Source organism: Natator depressus, chromosome 2, assembly GCF_965152275.1.
Source record: "Natator depressus isolate rNatDep1 chromosome 2, rNatDep2.hap1, whole genome shotgun sequence".
Classification (NCBI taxonomy): domain Eukaryota; kingdom Metazoa; phylum Chordata; order Testudines; family Cheloniidae; genus Natator; species Natator depressus.
In genome coordinates, this window is record NC_134235.1 from 201,620,161 (window position 1) to 201,645,465 (window position 25,305).

The 25,305-nt window shown below is 38.8% G+C and overlaps 1 protein-coding gene across 3 annotated transcripts in view; it reads right to left on the reverse strand.

The window, feature by feature from the left end:
• Window positions 1–25,305, reverse strand: part of TAX1BP1 (Tax1 binding protein 1) — a 95,422-nt gene that overhangs the window by 51,003 nt on the left and 19,114 nt on the right. For all 3 annotated transcript variants that reach the window (XM_074945727.1, XM_074945728.1, XM_074945726.1), the window contains exons 3-5: window positions 19,250–19,352; window positions 7,555–7,742; window positions 5,803–5,961 (exon numbers count right to left, since the gene is read on the reverse strand). In XM_074945727.1, the coding sequence (XP_074801828.1) occupies window positions 5,803–5,961; window positions 7,555–7,742; window positions 19,250–19,352 (450 nt within the window). The remainder of the gene's footprint in view (window positions 1–5,802; window positions 5,962–7,554; window positions 7,743–19,249; window positions 19,353–25,305) is intronic.

Here is a 25,305-nt window from a genome sequence, read left to right on the forward strand (position 1 = left end):
CAAATGATAGTTTCTAGCACACATTAACAGAAGCATATACATCAGTGAGCATATAAAAACAAAACACATACGCACACTGACAGTCTATACTATTATGTTCACCACTTTTACAAGACTATGATAAATTTTGTACAAAGTATGCCTTGTGAGGTATCATTTGAAACATGATCTGCTGAACATTAGTGTCCTAGTACAATGCGTGCATCAAGACTGTATGTGAAATTATATGATTCTACTCAAGGCTGTCAAATGATTAAAAAAAAATCACAATTAATCATGAAAGTAAAAAAAAATTATTGCAATTAATCGCAGTTTTAATTGTGCTGTTAATAATAGAATACCATTTATTTAAATATTTTTGGTGTTTTTCTACATTTTCAAATACATTGCTTTCAGTTGCAACACAAAGTGGACAGTGCTCACTTTATATTATTATTTTTGATTATCTTTTTTACAGTGCAAATATTTGTAATAAAAAGAAATAGTATTTTTCAATTTACCTCATACAAGTACTGCAGTGTAATCTCTTTACCGTGAAAGAGAAACTTACAAATGTAGAATTTTTTTTTTAAACTTAGCTGTACTCAAAAATAAAACAATGTAAAACTTTAGAGCCTACAATTCCACTCAGTCCTACTTCTTGTTCAGCCAACAGTTAAGACAGACAAGTCTGTTTACATTTACAGGAGATAATTCTGCCCACTTCTTATTTACAATGTCACCTGAAAGTGAGAACAGGCATTTGCATGGCACCATTTTAGCTGGTGTTACAAAGTATTTACATGCCAGATAGGCTACACATTTGTATGCCCCTTCATGCTTTGACCACCATTCCAGAGGACATATTTGAAAATGTAGAAAAATATCCAAAAATATTTATAAGAATTTTAAATTGGTATTCTATTATTGTTTAACAGTGTGATTAAAACTGCGATTAATCGCAATTAATTTTTTTAATTGAGTTAGTTTTGAGTTAATTGCTTGCATTAAATGCGATTAATAGACCGTCCTAATTGTACTAAAAAGAAAAGGAGTACTTGTGGCACCTTAGAGACTAACCAATTTATTTGAGCATGAGCTTTTGTGAGCTACAGCTCACTTCATCGGATGCATACTGTGGAAACTGCAGAAGACATATACACAGAGACCATGAAACAATACCTCCTCCCACCCCACTCTCCTGCTGGTAATAGCTTATCTAAAGTGATCATCAAGTTGGGCCATTTCCAGCACAAATCCAGGTTCTCTCACCCTCCGCCCCCCCCCACACAAACTCACTCTCCTGCTGGTAATAGCCCATCCAAAGTGACCAGAGTGAGTTTGTGGGGGGGGGGGGGGGGGCGCGGAGGGTGAGAAAACCTGGATTTGTGCTGGAAATGGCCCAACTTGATGATCACTTTAGATAAGCTATTACCAGCAGGAGAGTGGGGTGGGAGAAGGTATTGTTTCATGGTCTCTGTGTATATAATGTCTTCTGCAGTTTCCACAGTATGCATCCGATGAAATGAGCTGTAGCTCACGAAAGCTCATGCTCAAATAAATTGGTTAGTCTCTAAGGTGCCACAAGTACTCCTTTTCTTTTTGCGAATACAGACTAACACGGCTGTTACTCTGAAACCTAATTGTACTAGGAATCTTTGCTGTAAAAATGCTACTAGTTTAAGAAAAGCAGGTCCAAAGCAGTTCTTCAAAGACACACGTGCATCTCAGCCAGGTGTTGAAGAGCTATCACCTGCTTAAGCCGCCACTCTCCAGCAACGGGAGGGTGTAAACAAAACAGTTACATTTCATCACATGGAAGGTTCAAACCTCATGTCCACAACAAACTGTGTGTCACCATGACTCAGCAAGGATGTTTCCAGCACTAAAAACTGAATTATCAAGAGGGAGGAAAACACTTGACTTCATTCCTCCTCATGACATCAATGAATACCTGAAGGACACAAAACTAAGGGGGAGAGGTGCCAGTCTGAAAGGAGACTCAGCCTGTGAAATTTACTGCAGCGTATGGTGAGGAAAACCTTTGCTTTGAATTCTGTTAGTTTGTTAAGGTAGCCATTAGCTTGCATCTTATCTTTTATAACCAATCCTGACTTTTATGCATCATTACTTGTAATCACTTAAAATCTATCTATCTATCTATCTTTCTGTAGTTAATGCACTTATCTTATTGTTTTATATTAACCAGTGTGTTTGGATTAAAGTATGTGGGAAACTCCATTTGGGATAACAAGGTTGGTGCAGATCATTTTCCTTTGATGAAATGACGGACTTCCTGTGAGCTTGCATTATTCAGTAGTGTGCTGGGCAGTAAAAGACGCATACTTCATGGGAAAGTCTGGGACTGGAGAGCTTGCTGGTGTTGCTCTGCTGTTTAATTCATGAGTGGCTAGCTAGTAGCAGTCAATATTGTGCAACTGGGAGTGATTTTACATGTTAGAGGCTGTGTGAGAGCAGGCCAGGAGTGGATGTTCTGACTGTGAAAAGTATAAGAGGCTCCCAAGGCTGGAGAATTCAGGGGACACAGCTGTTTGACAGTCCAGACTGTACCCTAAGGCATGTCTCACACTCACATAAAAATATCTATTCTTGGATGTATGGAATACCCATTTTTCAAAACACAATATATAGACTCAAGTGCAAAAGAGCATCTGAAATGAGTCAAAATACTATTTGTGTCCTTCTAGCTAAAAGTAGCTGAATGGAATTAAAAAAAAAAATTAACCCCATCAGAGAATGTGTGTGCCAAGTTTCAACTTGAATTAAGTTTAAACCATAAAATTATAAGCCTCTGCTGAACAATATTTATAACAGAAACCTCACATCCCATCCTCCCTCCATTAAGTGTTGGTTACCCCACAGAGATTACAACGATCATTATTACATGGGCTGTATTTGTTCTAATTTTTGATATTTTACTTAATAAAATATGTCTTAAAGGTGTATCAGGAGGTATAATTTTTTAAAAGCACAGCTTCACTTTTAGCTTTTAAATATTTTTTCTTCTGTATCTGAACAGAATTTCAAAATACAAAGTATTATGGAAAAAATTAAAGAAATAAGAACCCCTTTAAATCACTAACTCTTCTAAAGCCTTTCTGTATGTGACAAGTGACCTCTGAAAACATTAACCTGTAAATTATTTCTTTAGCCTTTCTACTTAAGGGTGAAATAATAATGAATACAATGTGCAGATGAACAGCATCATGTATTATACAGTTGTAATACTGTTATATTATTCAGCATTTAAGATGTCAAAATTGTCCTATTTGGTTTTATAAAAGCCCAGTTAATGGATTGCTTAGGTTCTTGCCTTACTCAAAAATTATCAAATCATGCAAAACTGCTAGTTTAAACTGATCTAATTGTAAATCACAGAGAAAATAAAAGCCAGTTACTGCAATTTAACTGAATACTGTACAATTGTTTCCGAGGAATCTTTAAACCAATTCTTTAAGTTGTTATGTAGCGTTTCTATTAAAAGGTAAATCATATATTCCACTTGTAAGTCACCGAATTTTAGAGTTGGGTAGATGATGTTTAGAAAACAAAGCACCTTTGGGTTTGAAAATGCTGGGTGAAAGGCAGCATGCAAGGCGTTAAGCTCTCTTACAAGAAACAATGAATTCATTTTGCCTAATTTCAAACCTGAGTTAACATCCTGAGTTCAGAAATGTGATTTGAACTCTAATGATATTGGGTTTCTATTCTGCTTAGATAAGACTGTAAAGTAGACTGAGGTAGTAATGGGGTGAAATATGGAGAATGGAACAAAAGAGTACTAACAGAAGGGAAACAAGATTGGAGTGGTGGAGAGAATAGAAGTAGGAACAAAACTCAGAAAAGAAAGCTTCTATAGTACTGCTTTTTGACACTTAACTGTGTCAGCTTCACTTTGGGAAAAGGGAGTTTAATCTCTTTCTCTAATACTTAGCATAGGCTTCTCTTTCGTTGGGGAAAAAACCTCTCTAAATTGAATCTCCATCCAAAAATAGACAGACACACACACACATATATATATATATATAAATTGGGGAACTGTTGGGAAAATCAGGAGAATTCCCATAGGAAATGTTGCCATTTACTTCAATAGGGTCAAGATTTCATCCATAGTGTCATACAAATAAGAAATTTTCTGCTCTCACACTGCCAGGCAAGCACGATGGAACAAAATGTTAGAGCAGTCTCACCCTAAGCTCGAGCACTGGTCTGTACACACTTCTATACTGTTTAACCTATCCACTCTGGCCAGCTAAAGCATTCTAGAGCCCCATTAGACAAGTGGCTTTTATTTGTTGTTAGGCTACTGTAGGTGGGACTTTACAATACTAGCTCAACTGCAGACTTACTTCACACACAGGTGTTAGACACATATTTATAGTGTCTATCATTTATAGTGCCCAAACATACATGATAGTTCAGGTGTGCCCCAGCTCTCAAACTTCTGAAGATTAGCATAATGTGGCTCGGAGGGTCAGTAAGTTTGGCCGCCCCTGTCATAGACAGATATCTATTACACATGTGGTCTCATCCACTAAGGCCTGATCCTTATAATTAGTCCCACTGCTTACATCTGTAAGTGGTTGGACCATGGGGCTTTATTTTGTAATTACCCTTTCCCTTGTCCTCATCCATTTCCCAAAAAGCTACCTTCTAGGCACCTACAGATTTTTCTCTTAATATTTATTACATTCTTTTATTAAAGACTGAAGTAAGATTTACTGGCCAGTAATAGCCAGATTGCTGCTTCTTCCATGACTTAAAATTGATACTAGAACTTCTTCATCCTGCAATACTAGCACCTGTCCATTTCACCATGACTCTTCAAAAGTAAATTACAAAAGTTTCGTTAAGGTATTCAGCAGAATCTCTTCAGATTCCTGGCTATATCATTCAGAACTGTTGATCTGTACATACAGACATTTTATAAGTATTCTATTAACTCCTTTTTATCCACAGCTATATTATACAGGCTTCATTACTTCAAAGTTGTCCATGCCATCACCTCATGTCTGTCCCCCAACTTTATTTCCTTCTTAAAATAGTTTTTTTTTAAAAAAAGCATTATATTTTAATAATTGATTAGGAATCTATAAATACTCTGCCTAGAGTAATTTGTTTCCTCCCTGGTATACATTGAGAAGTGATTCTTATTCCTAATTAGAACCATTAGTTCTTTCTGGTTTTTGCTACTCTTATTTCCCCTGCAAACCTTACCTGACACTGTAAATTCATTTTTAGATTTCTCAGCTTTTGCCATTTCTAATGCCAGTACTTTTTTTACCCTCAGATCTTTGAAACATCCTTCAGAGAAGCGAACCCAATTAGTTTTCATTCCCCATCAGTACGCTTTGTCAGTGGAACTGCTAGCTAAAACTTAAGTTCCTTAATTCCCTAGAATTTGCTTTTTTGAAATTTAGTACCCTTTTAATGCTGTGTTCTATGAGCCCATTGCTTGGAATGAATTTGAAAACGCTTCCTCTATTTTAAAGTAACACAAGCAAACTGAACTACCTCAACTATTTTTCCTACTATGAACTCTACAATTAAATGCCAAACATCTTGTAACAGTTGTCATCGATTATTTCATCAAGCCTGGTACCAAAATCCTGAAGTATTTTAACCATTTTACAACACAAAAAGAATAGTGATAGAAGGGTAATAGAAACTGACCTAATTTAGTGTAAACATCTATTTGCTGAGGGTTTTTTTGATAGCTGGTTTCCATCCAGTTTAGTTAGTTCTTGAAAAAGGTGGATTACACATGTTATGCAGTCAGCTTTAATCAGTTATATAACTAACCTTTTGCTCTGTTTGGAGTTGATCACATCTCTGCTTTTCATGGTTAAGTTCTTCTTCAAGTCTTTCAAGTTGATCTCTAAGTTGTACAGTTTCTTTTTCCAGAGCAGTAGCTACCTTTAACAGCTCCTCTTTTTCTCTCATTGTTTTTTCAATTTTAAACTAGAAAACAGAATAAATATTCTTTTCAGGTGATTTTCCCCCAACAGGACTCCCCCTCCCATCAAACCATTAGAAACTAATGTGTGTTACTTTCCATCACATCAGTCAAGCACTAGACTAGTCAGTGCTTCTCAAGCTATTTGATGTGGGGGACCGGCAAATTTTTTTTTCCAAATGTGCGCACAAACCGGCAGCCAATGGCTCATGGACCGGCACCAGTCCGCGGACGACCACTTTGAGTAGCACTGGACTAAATGACAACCAGCAAAAGCTAAAAAGTATGCACCCCCTGGCTACATCAGCTTAACATGCTCTCTCTCTTCCCTAGTTTGTGAAATTTCAGAAACTGATTAGTACTAGACAACCAAATTTTGTTGTGGGCTTTACTTATGCTCACGTTTCTGTGAATTTTCCTCACCCTTCAATGAAGTATTATTGTTGCTCCACCAGTGTTAGCAACAGTGGAAGAGCTATGCAAGACCTAGAACAGTGTTTTTAGCATGCTACCATCTAAACCTGCCGTGAGAAGTTGTCTACATGTGGTACAGCAATGCTGGGTCGAACTTCACAAAATCCTGAATGCAGACATAGCCAAAATGAAGGAAAGACAAATGAAGCATATAACAGAATTACAGACAGGAATTCAAGTGGGAATTTCTTTTTCTGTGATTCTGGCGACATGGAATGCAGACTGATCTGAATAGCCATTCTTCACCAGACAGCAAAAAAGACAGGGAAGGTAAGCTACCCCAGCTAGATACCCTGCGTTGTGTAAAGTCCCTTTTATCCCCAGTACTTGAAATCCCCAAACCAACTAGCACAGATGACTAACAATAATCTAGATAGGGGTACAAACACGACATCTGAAGGCAAGTTAGAAACATCAATCAAATCTGAAGCATGGGGAGAAGATGTAGAGTGATTTTGCCAATTAGTTCAAACAATTTCAACAAAGAAATTGCCTTTTTCTGTTATGAAATAGAGACCACAAATAAAATGTGGGATTGTCACTGGGCACATCTTTGTAGCATTTGTGATACCATCACTAAATGGATGCAATTGTGTGAGGCAGAAGATAACAGATCATTGCTTGGAGAAAATAAAAGATTTTTGACTTGCTAGGCATCTGGGTACTATGCAGCTTGATTTTCAGGGCTCTGCACAAATTTTTCTTTTTCTGCTTTAGGGCTCTTTCAGAGGGAACACAGATTTAAAAAAAAAAAAAAAAAAAACCCACAGGAATGCCTTGGATTATTTATGCAGTTGAAAGACAAGGAAGTGAAGCATAAAATGACACCTATAAATATAGCTACTTAACTTTTTATGCTATGCTCACTGCCATGCTGAGCACTTAAGTTTAAAACTTGAATTCATGTATTTTACAAGTATCTTCTGCAACAAGATCCGCATTCACGTTTTAGGCATCAAAAACCTTTGGAATCTGCTTAGCTTTATATTTTTATTATTTTTATTTTTTTATTTATTTTTAATGTTTATTTTTAAAGTTAATTCACCAAGTCCTACAGATAAAACCAGAAATAAATATATACAAATAAGAATATGGATAACGTTTCTGAGTTTGTTGAATCAAACCTCAAGAAGTCCAGCTTTTGTGGTCACCACCAACATATCAGAATTTCCTTCATCCTCCATTGTCAGCAATTCCTCAACAGGAGAAGAGGTTCGAAACTGAAAAGGGGTACTTGCTCCACGGATCTCACCCTTATGGGTTACATAACAGAACTGGTAAAATTCTCCATCATCATTTGGTAGATAGTATCCTAAAGAAAGAAAAATTAACATTTAAAACAGAACATTTGACATGGCAACAAACTGATCATAAGAACTGCTACACACAGTACAACATATAGGAATCATAATTGTGGTTTAACTTAAGCAATAAAGCAAAACTAAGTGTGAATTATGGTATAATTCAATGTCTAAAAACTACATTAATGCAGAGTTAAGTTTTCTTGGTCGTATGTCATCCTCCTGAAGACCACTGAATTGGGCAAAACAAACATCTGAAAACTAGGAAATGCACAGTTAAGATTGCCCATGCAACCTTATCTCGGCCTCTTTCAGCAATATACCCCATTAACGCATGTACCTTTAAGCTGCCAATTCCACAATTGCTGAAATGTATAATCTCTTCACCTTCCTTTACAGCTCATTCACTCTCAACCACAGGATTCCATCTAACACTATTACAGGACAAAAGGGGGTGAGGGGGAAGAGAAGGGGAAAAGGTTGCCCATGCCACCTTCCCTTCTGGTCCCCTGGAGCTGGCAGTAGCCAGTGGGAATTATCTGCATATATTCCAGGTGCAGTCAGTGTTTTAGGTGTACCTACACGAAATGGTGGTGGCAGTAGTTGGGCCTGCTTGGTAAATGTGTGTTTGTGATGTGAGGTTATGTGCGAGGTATTTTGAAGTATTTGACTGAGTTATGACTAGAATATGAGAAAATTTATGTTTTGCACCCTCTCATCTGTGTGAGCAAAGAAAAGAGCTGCATGTGTATCTTCAGGATCCAGTAGGCAACACTGCAATGCATAATTGTGTAGGTTGTAGCAGGGCATAGGGTTTTTATTACAAAGAATATTGTCAAAAAATGAAGTGGAATATGAGAGAATTCTAATGGTTTAATGATGGTTAAGTGAACATGTAGGTTGAGATGGTGTCCTGTGAGTAAATGTAAGGGAGCTGTAAAAAGCAGTGAAGAGGTTCTTAAATTGTACACATGAGGTATTGATTCTGAGGAGTTAGCTAAGTGTGCAAGTATAAACCAGGATCTGGAACCCCCCAAATTGTAGTGTGCCAAGGGCAAGTGTGACTTTGTGCTGCTATACGCTGCATTGAGGGATTGCTTGAAGAGCGTGAAGGGATGTGGGCAACCTTTCCTTCCAGTCCTTTAATAGCGTTACATGGAATCCTGTGGGTGAGAGTGAATGGGTCATAAAAGGAGGTGACGATCTTATACATTTCAGCATCTGTGGCAGAGTAAATGTATGTCTGTATTAACAGTGTGTATTGGGGTATTGCTGAAAGAAGATTGAGTTATGGTTGTATGAGCAACCCTAAATGTGCATTTACTGGTTTTCAGGCATTTGAGTTTTCGCATCTCAGTAGCCTGCAAGGGGACAACATACCACCAAGCAACCTTAACTCTGCATTAACATAGGTTTTTGCCAGTATTTTCCCCTCAAAGACTCTTTGGGGTACAGGGAGGTTAGGGTAGACTTGCAAAGCTGAAGGGTCCAGGGTATTGGGGTGTGCTAGAAGAGCTGGGGGTGCACTGGGCTGAGCAGTGCTGAGTGCAGGGGGTTGGGGTGCACTGACAGAACTGAGAGGTGCCATAACTCCCTCAACTGAGCCCCCAGCCTCTCTCGCTTCCCCTACCATTCATCACCATTTACCCCTTCTCCTCACTGCTACTGCAAACTCCTCTCCTCTACCCCCTAAATACCTCTCCCCAGAAGCTACCTCCCAGGAAGCATTCAAATGTTTATTCCCTCACCTCACTGCTAAGAAAACTTCTGCCCATGAGTCACAAACTGTAGCAACTCCCAGCCACTCACTCCAAAACTCCTTGTGTCTTAGATGGGAGCTTGTGATTAACTTTATCCTTAGTTATGTTAACTGAAGGGTAAATTCACAGCCCATGAGTCTCAAGGTGGTCTCAGAGTAACAGCCGTGTTAGTCTGTATTCGCAAAAAGAAAAGGAGTACTTGTGGCATCTTAGAGACTAAACAATTTATTTGAGCATAAGCTTTCGTGAGCTACAGCTCACTTCATTGGATGCATCGGATTATCTAAAGTGATCACTCTCCTTACAATGTGTATGATAATCAAGGTGGGCCATTTCCAGCACAAATCCAGGGTTTAACAAGAACGTCGGGGGGCGGGGGGGGGAACAAGGGGAAATAGGTTACCTTGACTTAGCCACTCCCAGTCTCTATTCAAGCCTAAGTTAACAGTATCCAATTTGCAAATGAATTCCAATTCAACAGTCTCTCGCTGGAGTCTCCGACACTTCAATCTCTCTGGTCACGCGATTACAGACATGAAAGTTGCAATATTACAACAGAAAAACTTCAAAACCAGACTCCAGCGAGAGACTGTTGAATTGGAATTCATTTGCAATTTGGATACTATTAACTTAGGCTTGAATACGGCTGTTACTCTGAAACCTGTCACTTTAGATAAGCTATTACCAACAGGAGAGTGGGTTGGGGGGGTGGGGGGGGGACCTGGATTTGTGCTGGAAATGGCCCAACTTGATTATCATACACATTGTAAGGAGAGTGATCAGTTTAGATAAGCTATTACCAGCAGGAGAGTGGGGTGGGGGGAGAGAAAACCTTTTGTAGTGGTAAACACCCTTTTTTCATGGTTTGTGTGTATAAAAAGATCTTCTGTACTTTCCACAGTATGCATCCAATGAAGTGAGCTGTAGCTCACGAAAGCTTACGCTCAAATAAATTGGTTAGTCTCTAAGGTGCCACAGGTACTCCTTTTCTTTTCAAGGTGGTCTGTGATTGATCCACTCATTAGTATCTCTCTGTTTAACAATACATGGCAGCAGAAGGAAGCCAGTGGGGAAGGTGGGATTGAAACTCAGGAACCCTCAGTCTAATGACCACAAATTTGGATTACTAAGGCTACCCCGTGCCCCTGAGGCACACCAAACCTCAAAAGCAATCCAATTAACCATTCCCATTTTAGAGCACTTACAAGAGTCAAGCTCTAAAGTATATAAAATGGCGAGAATAGAAACCCACTAGTCACTTTTCTCTATTGGCACATGCACAGTGCAAAAAAATGTATATCTTAAATATTGTTCTCAATTTGGGCCCCCAGTGCCATGCACTACCTTGCTTAAAATTTGACAAATTGAGACTATTTTGACCGGCAGCACCTCAGTAGTCTGATCTCTCGTGGGGGGAAGGAGAGAAGAGAGGAGGAGGAACCCACCTAGAAACTGAAATTTAAATTTTAAATTCCATATATGTCCATTATATATAGACCTTTCCCAATGCGAAGCAAGTAAAGGCAACACAAGGAAAATACCTTATTATAAAAAATATTATTTTTACAGAGATGAGAAATACTGCTGATTGAGAGCTGGCTTAAACAAAACTCCATCAATGAGGGATATCACAACTAACACTTCCTTCTTAAAATGCAAAGGTAACCAAAGACTAGAAATTTAGATCCAAGTTTCTGTGAAGTCTCAATTTTTGACGGCCACATGTGATCAATACATGCAACATTGAAGACTGTCAAGACAGAATGAAACCGTATAATGTGATGTTTATACTTTACCACAGAACTGCAAATATTAAACTACTTTAACAAGCCAATTTCTGCAGCTGCCCCAAAACTGCACTACTTTTCTTGTTATTAAATTTTGTAACAATATTATAAAATATATTTATATTATAGAAGGGCTGATAGGAGTTCTGATCAGGGCTAAGGCCTATCTGCTAGGCACTGAACACACATATTAGTAGACATGGCCTCTGTCGCAAAGAGTTTATAACTTAAGAAGTCAATCAACATGCAAAGGGTGAGGGAGAGAGAGACAATCACACAGATTTTACTTTAAATCTGTCTAAAGACACATATTCAGGTTTAAGTGCCTTGGTCATTTAGTGATACACTGAAGGCAATGTAGGACAAAAGAAGTCTGCAACTTTACCATATTCAAGTCTTTGTCTTTAAAGTGTTTTATGATATATTCACTATTGATTTTTGCTATTTTTAAGGACAAAGGACAAGGACTGCTCCTGCTTGAATGAATATAACTAGGAGCTGCCAAAAGACTTGGATCAGGGACTTAAAAGATTTAACTTTATTCAAAGCCTAAAGGCATCATCATTTGATACTGAAGAATCAAATGAACAGATTTGTCTGGACTTTCCAAGAGAGTTAATACTCTCTCCTTTGTAAATAACCTGTAATAATGTTCATAGTTCACTTCAGAAGAATTCTGTTTTGATTACTTCAATGTAATCATTTGTTTCATACTTCTTCCTACAACTTGAAGCATCTTCAGTTAGGTAAATCCATATCCTGGAGCTTGGCAAAAAATAATCACTCATTTGCAGACCTGATCAGGAGCTTTTGCATTTACTAGTTAAAACAAGCAGCCACCATCTAGTGAATTCAACACTGAAGACCGAAACAGTAAGACAGGGTATCCAGTTTTATACAGAATCCCATTACCAGATGGCCTGCCCGGCTTCCAAAAACTTCTAGAATCTAGGAAACCAAGCTACCTACAACACTGTACATAACACATTCCTCTCTTCAGTATCCAGTGATGCCACATACTATTCATGCTCCTCAATGTCTCAACCCATTCTCCTGCTTAACAGGCATAAAAATAACCTTGAAGCGCTCACCACTTCCCTTTTAACTCTCCTATATACTTGGTTTTCATTCACCAATTAAATCAGAGCCCAGCATTTCTAGAAGCAAGACGTTATACAACGTAACTACTTCTGAATGACAGGTGCACAGAACAGCTCCTAGCATGACGACGGGAATGAAGATCCTCTCTTATGAGAAAAGGAGTACGTGCGGCACCATAGAAACTAACAGTTGCCACAAACAAAAGGTGCCACAAGTACTCCTGTTCTTTTTGCGGATACAGACTAACATGGCTGCTACTCTGAAACCTCTCTTATGAGAGGAGAGCTTGGCTTGTTTAGCCTAGCAAAATGAAAACTGAAAGGGGATTTCATTTTTCTCTATAAATCATGAGAGGCATAAATAGTTCTCCCCCCTCTCTGTTGTTTAAGCTAAAGGACAATGCTGGCACAAAAACAAATGAATATAAACTGGCCTTGAATAAGACTACGGTTTTGTCACGGAGGTCGCAGAATCCATGACTTCCAAAGACCTCCATGACTTCAGCCCTGGCAGCTGGGAGCTGCAGGGTCCTGCTGCCTCCCAAAGCGACAGAGAGCTGTGAGGTACCCCCGCCACCTGAGGTAGCAGGCCCCCAAGCTCTCAGCCACCATGGGCAGCAGGGGCACCCCGCAGCTCCCCAGGCGCCACCACGGGGCAGGGGGACTCTGGCAGCTCCCCAGCCACTGCAGAAGGTCAGGGGGACCCCGGCACTCCCTGCTGCTGCCGCGGGGACCCCTGCAGCCCCTGGCCTGCCACAGGAGGCCTCAGAGCTCCCAGCCACCCACAGCTGCCCAGTCCCTTCCTATTTTATCATGGATATTTTTAGTAGAAGTCTGGGACAGGTCACAGGCTTCCATGAATTCTTCTTTATTGCCCGTGACCTGTCTGTCCTGACCTAAAATATCCATGACAAAAATCTTAGCCTTAGCCATGAATAAATTCAGGCTGGAAACTAGAAGAAGGTTTCTAACTATCAGAGGAGTGAGATTCTGGAACAGTCTCCCAATAGGAGTTGTCAGGACAAACAACTTAATTAACAAATTTATGAGTGGGACTGAATGAAAGGGTTGCCTGTGGTGATGGGGACAGGACTTGGTAGCCTTAGGGACAACAGGTCCTTTGTAGTTTGTGTCTTATGTTCCTAAAATCTCATGCTTCAAGTCACCTGCTGATCTCACAATACTCACTAATCATTAGAGCCCCGCGCGGATACAAAATTTGGATCCGTATCCATCCACAATCCACAAAAATGGTTGACGGATATCAGCATCTGCAGATATAAAGTGAATAGCCGCAGATTTGAAGGGCTCTTACTAATCCTGTTCTTTTAAGCTGTGCGCACACATGGTTATACAGTAACGTGGTATCTACTGCACATCTCATATGGCTGGCACCTAGGCCCTCATCCTGTCAGAACCCATGAAAACTCCTCTCGGCACCAGGCACTGTTCACAAGCCTTGAGCCAGCAGGGAGGAGCGGTAAGGAGTGGGGTGCAGGAGTCGGGGTTCTGGAGGGAGTGCAGTCAGCACCCAGTTCCCGCTCTGCCTGCCAGAGCTCATAGCAGCTTCTCTTGGTACTGCAGAAATCCTCAAGCCAGGAGGGATGGGGGAGGCAGAGCTCAGGGGCACCATTTACGTAGGGTGGAGGGGCAGGAAGGCTGTTCATGGTCCAGTCCTGGGGCACATGGATCTGGCTGCAGAGAGGCTGGCCCCTGCTGCTGACAGCAGTATCTAAGGGCTGGTGGTATTGAAATGAGCCCCCAGCAACACGGCTCTGCAGCGCAGCGGGAGGGATGGGGAGCTGTGCTGCCATCGCTGCTGGGGCAGTGGTGCTCCGGGTTTTGATGTTAACTCCCTGCCTTGGATCCCAGGGGAAGGAGAGGAGTACAGCTGGCTGTGGGGCAGAGAGAGGAAGATCCTAAAATCTCTCCCCCATAAGAAAGCCCTTGAGCCAGCATGGAGGAGTAAGGAACAGAATGGGGAGGAGCTGGGGCTTCTGGGAGGAAATAGCAGGGGAGCTCCCGGAAGGAAAGCTCGAGGCTCCTACCTTCCTGGGTTTATAACTTTGGATGGTTTTCAACTCTAAAAGTCTTGAAAGTTAATAGGTACTCAAACCACTGATATGTATGCTTGTATATCCAATATGTATATGTATTACTGAAATGTCACTTTACCCTTTTCAATGCAATACAATAGAACGCTTTTTTGAAAAAAGAACAAAGGATAAAATTGTAGCGCTCAGTGGACTTTGTAGCCCACCCAGAACAAAGAAAATTTAGAGGGACCATTTCTCACTAACAATGTTTTTCTTTTTTACATAAATAATTCTGAGATTTGCTGTGACTGAAGGAATATCACCTTACTATCAAATGCAGAAGAGTCCTATGCTTTGGGACCTGGTCTATGCTGGGTACATTATTCCAAATTTCTAAATAGTTTTAAAACTAATTCAGTGACCCAATGTTAAAATCAGTTGGAGCTGCAGTAAAAATGGTTCTGGCCACCAGGGCATACACTGTGACCCCAGCACGTTTTAAAACTGGTTGACCCAAACCAGTTTTAAAACCAGTTAGAATATTTTGGAAAATTTCCCCAGCATTGACCAGGCATTGGAGAGAACAGAATCTCAACAGTGCAGTTCTTCCAAAACACCTAATTGCTAAATCTAAAATATCCTAAAGCATGCTGCACAAGATTCTTTCCCATCCAATAATCTTGGCTAATTAAACTCCTATAAATTTTAATGAGCTCAGATTTAAAATATTTTCCAATATGCAACTGGGAAATAGCTTGAATGCTAGAGAGGTTAAAATCTGGCAGGCTTTATAAGAATGATGGACTTTGAACAAGGGAATATAGCAGATTAAATTTTATTTGAAAAATTTCACTGCTCATCAGGGGATTGGATCACACTATGGACTGGTAATGGATATGGATCCTTTTACTTTTAAGTCACTGGCAGTTTGAATCTACCCAACTCCACAGTCATTTCCATCCAATGGCTGTTTGGGACTCTGTAAAAGCAATTGGTGATCACTATTTAGTTCCTAGTTGACAGGCTTTCACTTTAGAAAAATCTACCCTGGCAACTGGGTAAAATATTAGAACAAAATGACAACTGTTCAATAGACAAGGTGGGTGAGGTAATATCTTTATTGGACCAAGTTCTTTTGGTGAGAGAGACAAGCTTTCGAGCTTACACAGAGCTCTTCTTCAGGACCTGAATCTTGTCTCTCTCACCAACAGAAGTTGGTCATATAAAAGATATTACCTCACCCACCATGACTCTATAATATCCTGGGACCAACATGGCTACAACTCTGCATACGATTTTTTGACAGACTGAAATGGACTTTGGACCAAAAACTCTTGTCTCGCCATTAAATGTGACCACTTCAGGACAATACTGGCAAATTTGTTTAGGGGAAAAGAGGGAGCCCATGCTGTACCCATTTACAGCTACATTGGAGTGCAGATCAATCACTTTTAAGAATGAAAAAAAATGAATAGCCATATGAAGGATTCTGGTCACAGATCATCAACCATCAGTATTGGGTACTGAACATTACATTACTGCCCTGTTTGTAGGAAGCAATACACAGCTGACTGAAGTTGACTGTGGCTAAAAAGGAGTGCTGTAAAGATGACTACATTACATTAAATCAAGAGACTGCTAGTTCCAATTAGTGCAGCTGCCATTTCAGGTTAGTGAAAAGAAAGCTCTTTCCTTCAAAGTTGGAAATTGGGGGTTGTTTTTTTTTTAAACAGTAAAAATAAAAGTGGTGATTTCACAATTACATAGTTTCTACAGACTGCAGTCCTCAGTTAAGAATTATAAAAGTATATAAAACAGATGTGCACAGATTAAAACAGCAGCAAAGAGAACCAAGACCCAGTTCCTCAAAGATATTTAGGCTCCTAACATCCATTGATTTCAGTGGAAATTAGGAATCTAAATACCTTTGAGGATCTGAACCTAACTGCCTTTCAATAACTTATTAGCCCAATTTGTGTGTACATTCTTTAACAAGTTGAAAAAAAAACAGATATATTGTTATTCATTCTGTTCTTACAATATCAACAACCTTTTAGAATGGTATGTGGTATCTTGTAATCTTTATCACCATGCAGGGCACAAAGTAATAGGTCATGCCACATTGCCACTCCACCACTTCCAGCTGTGCTGCACCAGTCTTGTGTGTTCTGCTATTAGTTTAGAGAACACAATTTGACCACCAGCACATCAAGCAGTGCAACATGACTGGGAAAACAGGCCTCAGAACAATGAGTGAGGAGGCCACAAATAAGACGACAAAAAAACCCCTGAATTTACACTACTAAGAACTCCTAAAAAATCATGGAAGGTGGATTTTTTGGGAATTTTCTAAAGAAAATGACGGTTTACATTTTGATACCAAAATGGAGTTTTTACCATTCTCTTCCTTTCATTTCTGTTCCTCTAAACCTCACAGAAAACAAACCCTATGACCACATATAACAAGTCTACATGAGTATGTAAACAAATTTAAAATCTAAAAAATATTTATTTCAGAACTTTCACTGATGTAAAGAGATGCCAAAACTCAAAGGTATTTCAAAATATTCTAAACAAGATTCTTCAAAACTTCAAGAGAGCTATGTTTCTCCAACCATTTAAAATTACCTCTTGGTAATATAACATAGATTAAAAATACTAAATTACAATAGATATCATGGAACTAACAAGCTAACTAATCAACCAAAGCCAGTCAAAAACCTTGTTTTCTGTTGCATTCCTCTATCTGTATTTTGTCTACATGAAAGTTCTTTGGGGCAGAGATCTGTCTTGCTATATGTCCAAGGGTTTTAGCATGCTTTTGGGTGACTGATAACTCAAAGAATAAAAATCTAATAATTCAGCCTCAGAAACAAGACGTCAGTAGCTCTAGAATGTGATGTATTTTTCCTTAAGCACTCCACATTATCTCAGATTTTAAAAACAAAAACTTCCCAACTGTTTGGACTATTTGCAGAACCTTCAGTTTAGGGATTAGACATAAATGCTGCTAGTAGTCGGTGGTAGACAAAAAAAACCCAAACCCACAACACCACACCACACCCCACAAAGCTAGCGATATGCAAATGCAAGTAACTAGATCCTCAGCTACCAGTCAAATCCTCTAAAAGTGGATGCAACTTTGGTTGTGACTCTCAGAACCTGTCTAAATCCTGAACTGTTTTTTAGTGGCTTGAGATAGAGGGCATGGGACTATAAAGCATCCACACACAAGTACTCAAACTTAAGCTGAATGGAGATACTTTTCACCATATAAACAAGCTAAATCAGAAGTTGCCCAAGAGCGTCTCTAAAAGGGAGCAATCTGAGATTGGATACATTTATGGTACTGTGAGAATCCTTCATGGAAGAGTCACTGTCATTTCCCTTCAGATCAGATACACCTAGTGCATGGGCAGGTTACATAAATTATCCTGAATTTTCTGCTGGAAAAGTAAAAACCTAAGTTGTATTCCTACTCCTGAAATCAATCCACACAGCTCATATGATGTTTTGCCATCTCTCCAGCTCCAAGAATCTTCTCCAAATCCTTGAAGGATAAACATTAACACTTCACTCTATACACTGAAGTCACACAGTTGATGACAACACACCACCACTCTGTAAGCCATTTTTCTATGTAGTGGTACATTATTCAACAGTTGGTCTTGTAGTTAGAACCATACATAATATTTGCCTCCAAAGCAGCTTTCAGCAACACCGGATGACTCAAACTGTCATTCTTATATTATTGTTCAAAATCTTAATTCTATACTTAACTCAAAAGCACACAGATGTAACCACCCCTACTTCAAGCAGTAATCACATACCCATCTCTTCCCCATCTCCGAGTGCTCTATATTTCTGTTCACTGATGCCTGATGAATCTTAGATGCTAAAGAGGGAAGAGTGCATCTTCTCTCACAACTAGAGAATAAAATATTCTGACAATGTTTTACTACCCAAATTCATTTTTCACAAAGTGAGAGAGATTGAGGAATACGAACATTCAATTTTAGAAACCAAAGGCAACACAGGCAATATTTCAAAGGTAACATGGGCATTTTGAAACATTTCTTCAAGATAAAGATAGCATACAAAAATGTATGTGATAAAAAGACTGGTAGGAAAGTTACATTTGAGGGAACCTGGAATAGGACAGAAAATCTTAAATGAAAGAAAAAAACTGAAAATTTGGAAAGAAGAATTTCATTTCCATCGCTCTATTGTGTCTTAACCTGAACATCACTCTCAATTTAACGAGGGGCTTCAAAATCAGAGCAACTTTTCAAAAGAATGTCTGTAAGTGAGGCAGAGTGGTCTCCCACGGACCCAGCGAAGGGTGAGGGAGGACCACCAACCTGTTACGATGTTTAACGGTATTAAAAAACCCAAATGATTGAACAAGTCATTTTCTGTATTCTTTTTTCTCTTTATTGAAAAAAAAGTGTTGGACTACACCTTCCAGGCAACATGGTTCTCCCGTGATCGGTCATTTACCAACAGTCTGTTGCTATGTAACAATATGTGAAATCACAAATTCACCATTATAATTTCCCTGAAGCTTGAAGTATAGAAAGACTCTCTCTCAAACGTCTCATAAAAATTAGTAAAATGTGAGAACAACATGTGAAAAAGAATGAGACATGGAATATTCCATTCTTAAGTCCAAGTTCTCTCTGTTAAACTTGGAGACACTATACACCCTCAGCACATTTAACAATTCAATAAATGCACAGTTAAATTAATTTAACTGCTGTTTTTAAACAGCAAAAATTAGCAATATAATATCAAATCCATAAAGATGCTGATTTACCAAGTATGTACTTGCTCACCTTGAAAAGACAGCACACAGTTAACAGTTGATCCTTCCTCATAATTTTCTGGCATAGGTGACCACAGAAATGTATAATAGTCTCGAGCAGTACTCCAACCAACCTAAAAGAAAACAACCAAAAGAGAAAAACCTAAGTAGAGTAATATGTTACACACAGTTAAGATAGCATGGTCTGATCTTTACAACACACTGTAACCCGCATACTTGAGTTTCGCCATACAGAAAAAAGATTGACTAATGATTACAAATTAGGAATATTTAACAAGTATGTCAATTTTAGTATGGATTTTATTTAGCTGTTACCTAATGCAATAAAATAGTTTTATATCATAAATTAAACACCAGACAGTTTTTACTACACATTAAATTGCAATTTGATAGAGACATCAGTAAATACAAAAATAAAGAGACATTTTAACTACTTAGATAAGGAGACAACCTATGCCAATATTGACTACATCTTTATCACAATGCAAGAAGAAATAAGCTTTTGGAGGGTTAGGAGTGCTATCTCCTTCACTGAAAAAGCAGGAACAGATTGGGATACAAGATTGATGCAGTCCCAAAACAATGGATTTCAAATCCTTTGCCAATCACTGCAAAGTCACAGGTGCTGACTTTAAGACTAACGCTGTACTGGAACATTGACTCTTCATTAGGTGCATTCCAATTACATGAAAAACAACTGGGCTGAAAGTCTGGCCCACTGATTTCAATATTATCCCTAATTTTACACCTGTATGTTAGGCAGTTTAATATCTCATCTGCCCTCTACTAGGAGGGATCCCGTAACAAGCCCTTGCAGAAAGAAAAGATCTATTGGATCAATTTGATCCTTTCTCTAACTAGGATGATTTAATGATTTTCACTTATTTCCTATTGGTTTGTATCATGTGGGATACTGTTTTTCTTTACAGAAGTTCTCTAGTGATTAAAAGAGGATTTAAGTATGATTTCCTGAACTAGAGTTACATGGATCTGAAATACAGGAATTCTGTTTTGTGGGAAGAAAATCCCCTAATTATCAAAGCAATGGGCACAAATTAATAGCATAACGAAAAATAGGAAAAAAAAAATCAGATTGTACAGAGTTTTCTTGTGATATGATATTAAACAAGTCTTATTACCTAGCCAAAACCCTGGTGAAATGGGCCTTACTAGTGAATATGAGTGGCCACCTCTCCTTTCATAGCCTCTCCAATACAAGTTTTCACCATTTTTGAAAAGCAAGAAGGCAGCCCTTCAGAAAGAAAAAAGTGGAGTAAACAAGTGAACTTAAGCATTCAAGATTTCTATGTAAAGTTTATGCCAAATCTTCCTTTATGACTAGAGTCAAAATAATCTCAATTTGTAAAGGAGAACCAGTTTTAAATTATGCCAGCTCCTTTTTATGGAAAATGAGAATAGCTACAGGATTTTAAAGTAATACAAACCTAAGCCCTTCAGCTAACAAGAGAACTAAAAATGACAGTAAGCAAGACATTTCTGGACAGATTATTCCATAGTTATCCACTAGAGGGTATTTTTTACTCTCTGCTAAAGCATCTTGTACTATCCCCCGCTAGAGACAGAATACCAAACTAGGCTGATCTACTATAGCAGTTCCTGTGTTCACTCCAACACTAGGAGGAGGAGGAACTATGAAGAAATGCTCTTAAGCGTACAATCCTTCTGGCAGAAGTTATAGTGATTAGCAAGCAACTTTGATAAAACAGATCTTTGATAGTTCAGCAACAAATTGGAAAAATTCTCAACCACCAAAATGGAACCAACTAACTCTTGATCCTAATCTTAGCTAAAAGAAAAAGGCTTCCATGACATCTCCAAACTGGTACCTTACAAAGGTATGTTTGAAATATACTGCCCTGGGGAAAATACTCTAAGTAACATCACTATAAAATGCTTTTGGAATAAATCAAACATGAAATTTCCAATAACTTTGCACAGACATGATATTTTTACATTATTCTGTGAGAATCAATAATAACTAAGTATTGACCATTTTGCTTTTGTGGGTTTTCAAACCAATTCTTCTTGAAGTTCTGGGAACAGACTCTTGAGAACCTCACAATTCACTTGTAGGAAAAGCTAATACATTTCATTGTATCCTCCTCTGCCAGAAGTTTTCACGTATATTTCTTCAAAACAGTTAAGTCTCATTTAGATGCTTAGTCTTTCAGGCTTTGAGTCAAAGCTTTTGTTTTTGAAATTTGAATTAAATTTCAGGGAGAAATGGTGATTCCAAACATGTGCTATACTTATTTTTTGATTTCTTCAAATACACACTGAAGAAAACCTACTACGCAACCAAGCATTACCTACTGGAAGTATTCTTTACAGTTCTGTATTAAAATACAGACCAAGGACAAAATTACTAAAGGTGAAGTGTCCCCAAATTTTACTGTGATTTTAAAATTTAGAAGATACATTTTATGAACACACACTGTTCAGTTTCCCTAACTAACCTATTCTGCAGAAGCTACTTTTCACTCACATATACAGAATATTACATTAAATAACTAGTTGCCCTTCCACAAGCAGATACTAAATGAAGGCCTTCGCTTTTGAAGACCGACTGGAGGGTTTTTTTAAATCTTGGTCTTTTAACTGGAGAAAAATGTCAACTTTGAAATTCAGAAACTGATTCCTCAGTAAGCAGTCATGATCATTTCAGTTTCATAGGAAATGAAGCAATTTCTAATTTTTCCTAACATTTCCAACTCTAAAACAAATGCTGGAAAGAACTGAAGTAAACTTCCTCACTGTGCTCTAGGTCATTTTATAGAAGTCGTTTTGAATCTCTCTCAACACTTTAAATGGCAATTCTTGCTGGTTATTAGCATATAGCATCCTGCAAAAAGGCAAAAATCAGCATAATTTTTTAAGAGGAATGAATGGGGAGAATAACGGAAGAAGGGTAGAGAGTCTCCTAGTATTTTCCTATCTTGAAATCTTAACTATTTTCTGAATATGAAAGCATCCTTTTCCTATTCAATTGGCATAGATTTATATAGAAGTATAATAGCCCATTCTGAAACTTTGTTCTGAATTAGTGTTTTTACATATTTAATTTTTATTGATCAGGATTAAATAACTGATATTCAATAGAAGGCAGGATTAATGGCAATTTAGATACAAACAAAACAACAGCCAAGTTCAGTATAGGCAAATTAATCCTCCTGGCCTATTTCTGAACAGGTAATTCAGGGAAGGAAATATAAATCACTATTTAAAACTCAGTAAGACTTTTTTATACATCTCAGTAAAGGTGAAGTTCACATAACTCGTACTATTACCTAATTTACATTAGATTAACTCCAGCTTGTTGTGGGGTATACAGGATCCTGCCATGGGCCAGATTCTGATGTCTCTAAGTAGGAAACAATTCTATTAACAACAGTGGGAGTTTTCAGAGTGGGATGGCAGGATCGGACCCCGAATTCTCAAAAGTAATACTACAAATAGAAGAGCAAGTCAAGGAGATAAAATATTTGCTTACTAGATACCGTAAGTAATGTTCGTCTGATTAAAAGACTTTTGGTAACTTATTTTATCATTTTCACAAGATCCTTTTTAAGATCTGGCTTGGAGGTTCACAGTGCATTTTATAACCACAAAATACTCTTACCATGATAATCTTCTCTATGGCAACAGATTATACTGTCACAGACATGGGGATTATAAAAATCACACTGTACCCCAGCAGTGACCTGGATATGATCTCTTCACAATGACATTTGAATCATCTCTGAAGGAAGGCCAACAGCCTTCTGAAAATAAAGAGCTAAAATGGGAAAGATAAATTTGAGGAGAATAGTTTTAGATAAACTGTCATCTAAAACCAATTGCAAATGCAACAGAGGAAATTATCACTGAGGAAGAGAAGACATATCCCCATGTTTCCCTGAGAATATTTATTAACAAGCCCACTGTAGGTTTAAGGCTCTTAGGGTCCCCTAAAATTGCAACTCTGGAAGCGAAGTGGACTGGAGCTCCTTTATTTCTCATCACTCACGGTGGTGGGGCAGCAATACTGTGCCTCATTGTATGTGTGTGGGGGGGGGGGGAGGAGAGATGGGACGGGGACACGACCAGAGAAGCTACTCTATTTATTTGTCTACTGGTCAGTTCACCTGGAATTACCCTCATTGTGGTTCATGTAGCCCAGCGGTTCTCAAACTATGGGTCAGGACCACAAAGAGGGTCACAATCCCATTTTAATGGGGTCGTCAGGACTGGCATTGGACTTGCTGGGGCCTGGGGCCGAAACCCAGGGCCAACAGCTTCAGCCCTGGGTGACGGGACTCAGGTTACAGGCCCCCCACTGGGGCCGAAGCCCTTAGGCTCAGGCTTCAGCCCCCTTCCCCAGCCCGGGGCGGTGGGGCTCGGGCAGGCTCAGGCTTCAGCCCCCCCCCCCCCGCTGCTGGGGTCATGAAGTAATTTTTGTCGTCAGAAGGTCACGGTGCAATGAAATTTGAGAACTCTTGAGTAGTCAATTCTCCTCGCTGGTGTATAGGTGGGCGGGAGGGAGCAGTCCAAATCACAAATGGGAACCGATCTGTGATGAGGAGTTTATCTGAAGCCTGGTGAAACATACTTTTCAATGGGCAGGGAAGGAGGTTCTATTTGAGACAGAGGACTTGCAAGTCATTTAAAAAAAAAAAAAAAAAAACAAACAGCCACAAGAAGCTAGCTGACTCTGCCTAAGATTCACAGGTACCTATTGTTAACCAACAAAGGTAGCACATGTTTGGGTTCATTTGTATTAGTATTAATCTAGATTACGTGGGTGTAAGGTTGAGGGAGCCTGTTAAACACTCCGAGTTATTTATTCCATATCCTTCGTTATTTTACATTGACACTTCCTGTGGTAAATCCAGAATCCCAAAACAGAGGTCACAGTACACAGACAGATTAAAACGTAACGAGGAGCCTGATGATCCGAAAAGCCAAAATATGTCTGATTTGTCAATCAGAACATTCAAAACCACTTTTAGTTCAATTACAAATAAAGGGGTAAAAAAAATAAACCCAGGCTCTGTCTTCGTGGCAAACTTCTCCTCACACACAGTACAAATAAGGCTGGGGGATGGAATTCTGCAGGTATGGGATAGAAGCTACTATATGCCCCACCCTGGCAGTCTGCAAAGCAAAAGCATTCTGCAGGTAATACTGCACAGCGCCTGGCTCCCTACTCCATATATGGGGGGAAAATGGTGGACTGTGAAACTACTTAGTAACAGTGTCCAGAGGGCCCCAATCCCAAATCTGAAAGATGTTTTTAAGACTGCCAAGGCAAGTTTGGTTTGTGTATCTCAACCATAACAGCTGACATGACTAACAGTGGGCAGAGTGATAAACCAGTCTCCATTCATTGCATTAGTGTGTGTTGTAGTGTTATCCAGGCAACACAAAATCCTGAAGTCACGGCTTTAAAGGGAAGTAACAGATTCAAATATTTTGTTCTATAGTTACACCTTAATTATTTCTCTCAACTGACTTTTTTCCACTCTATCCATGACAAATCATATTTAGAAACAATTCTTCAACTACATCACACAGTCTATTTTTCCCTCATTGTTATAGAAAAATAATTGACTGATTATTAAGATGTGATCCTACGAACACTTACACAAATTCTTGACATTTGTGAAGTCAAAGGCAGGATTAACCAGTTTTCATTTGAGTATTGTTTAAAAAATGAGCGAATATGAAACAAGACCAAGATAGAATTTTTAAAACAATGCTTTTCAAAGTTTGACATAAGCAGTAAATGGCCCTTTCAGCATTTTGACATGTAATATAAAAGATTACCCTAAAAAAAAGATTACTATTAAATTCAGACCACCACCTTTGGACTTTTATTTTTAAAGCAGTAACACACGAAACAGAGCCAATAAGACCATAAATGTAGCTCTTGTGTGAGAGCTGAACTGGAACTCAAATTAGTAAAAGTACAACATATATAGATATCACTTCTTCCTCTGAGACCAATATACAATAGGTCCCCAGTTCCAATTAACAAAAGAAATGCAAACAAACAAAAAACAAACA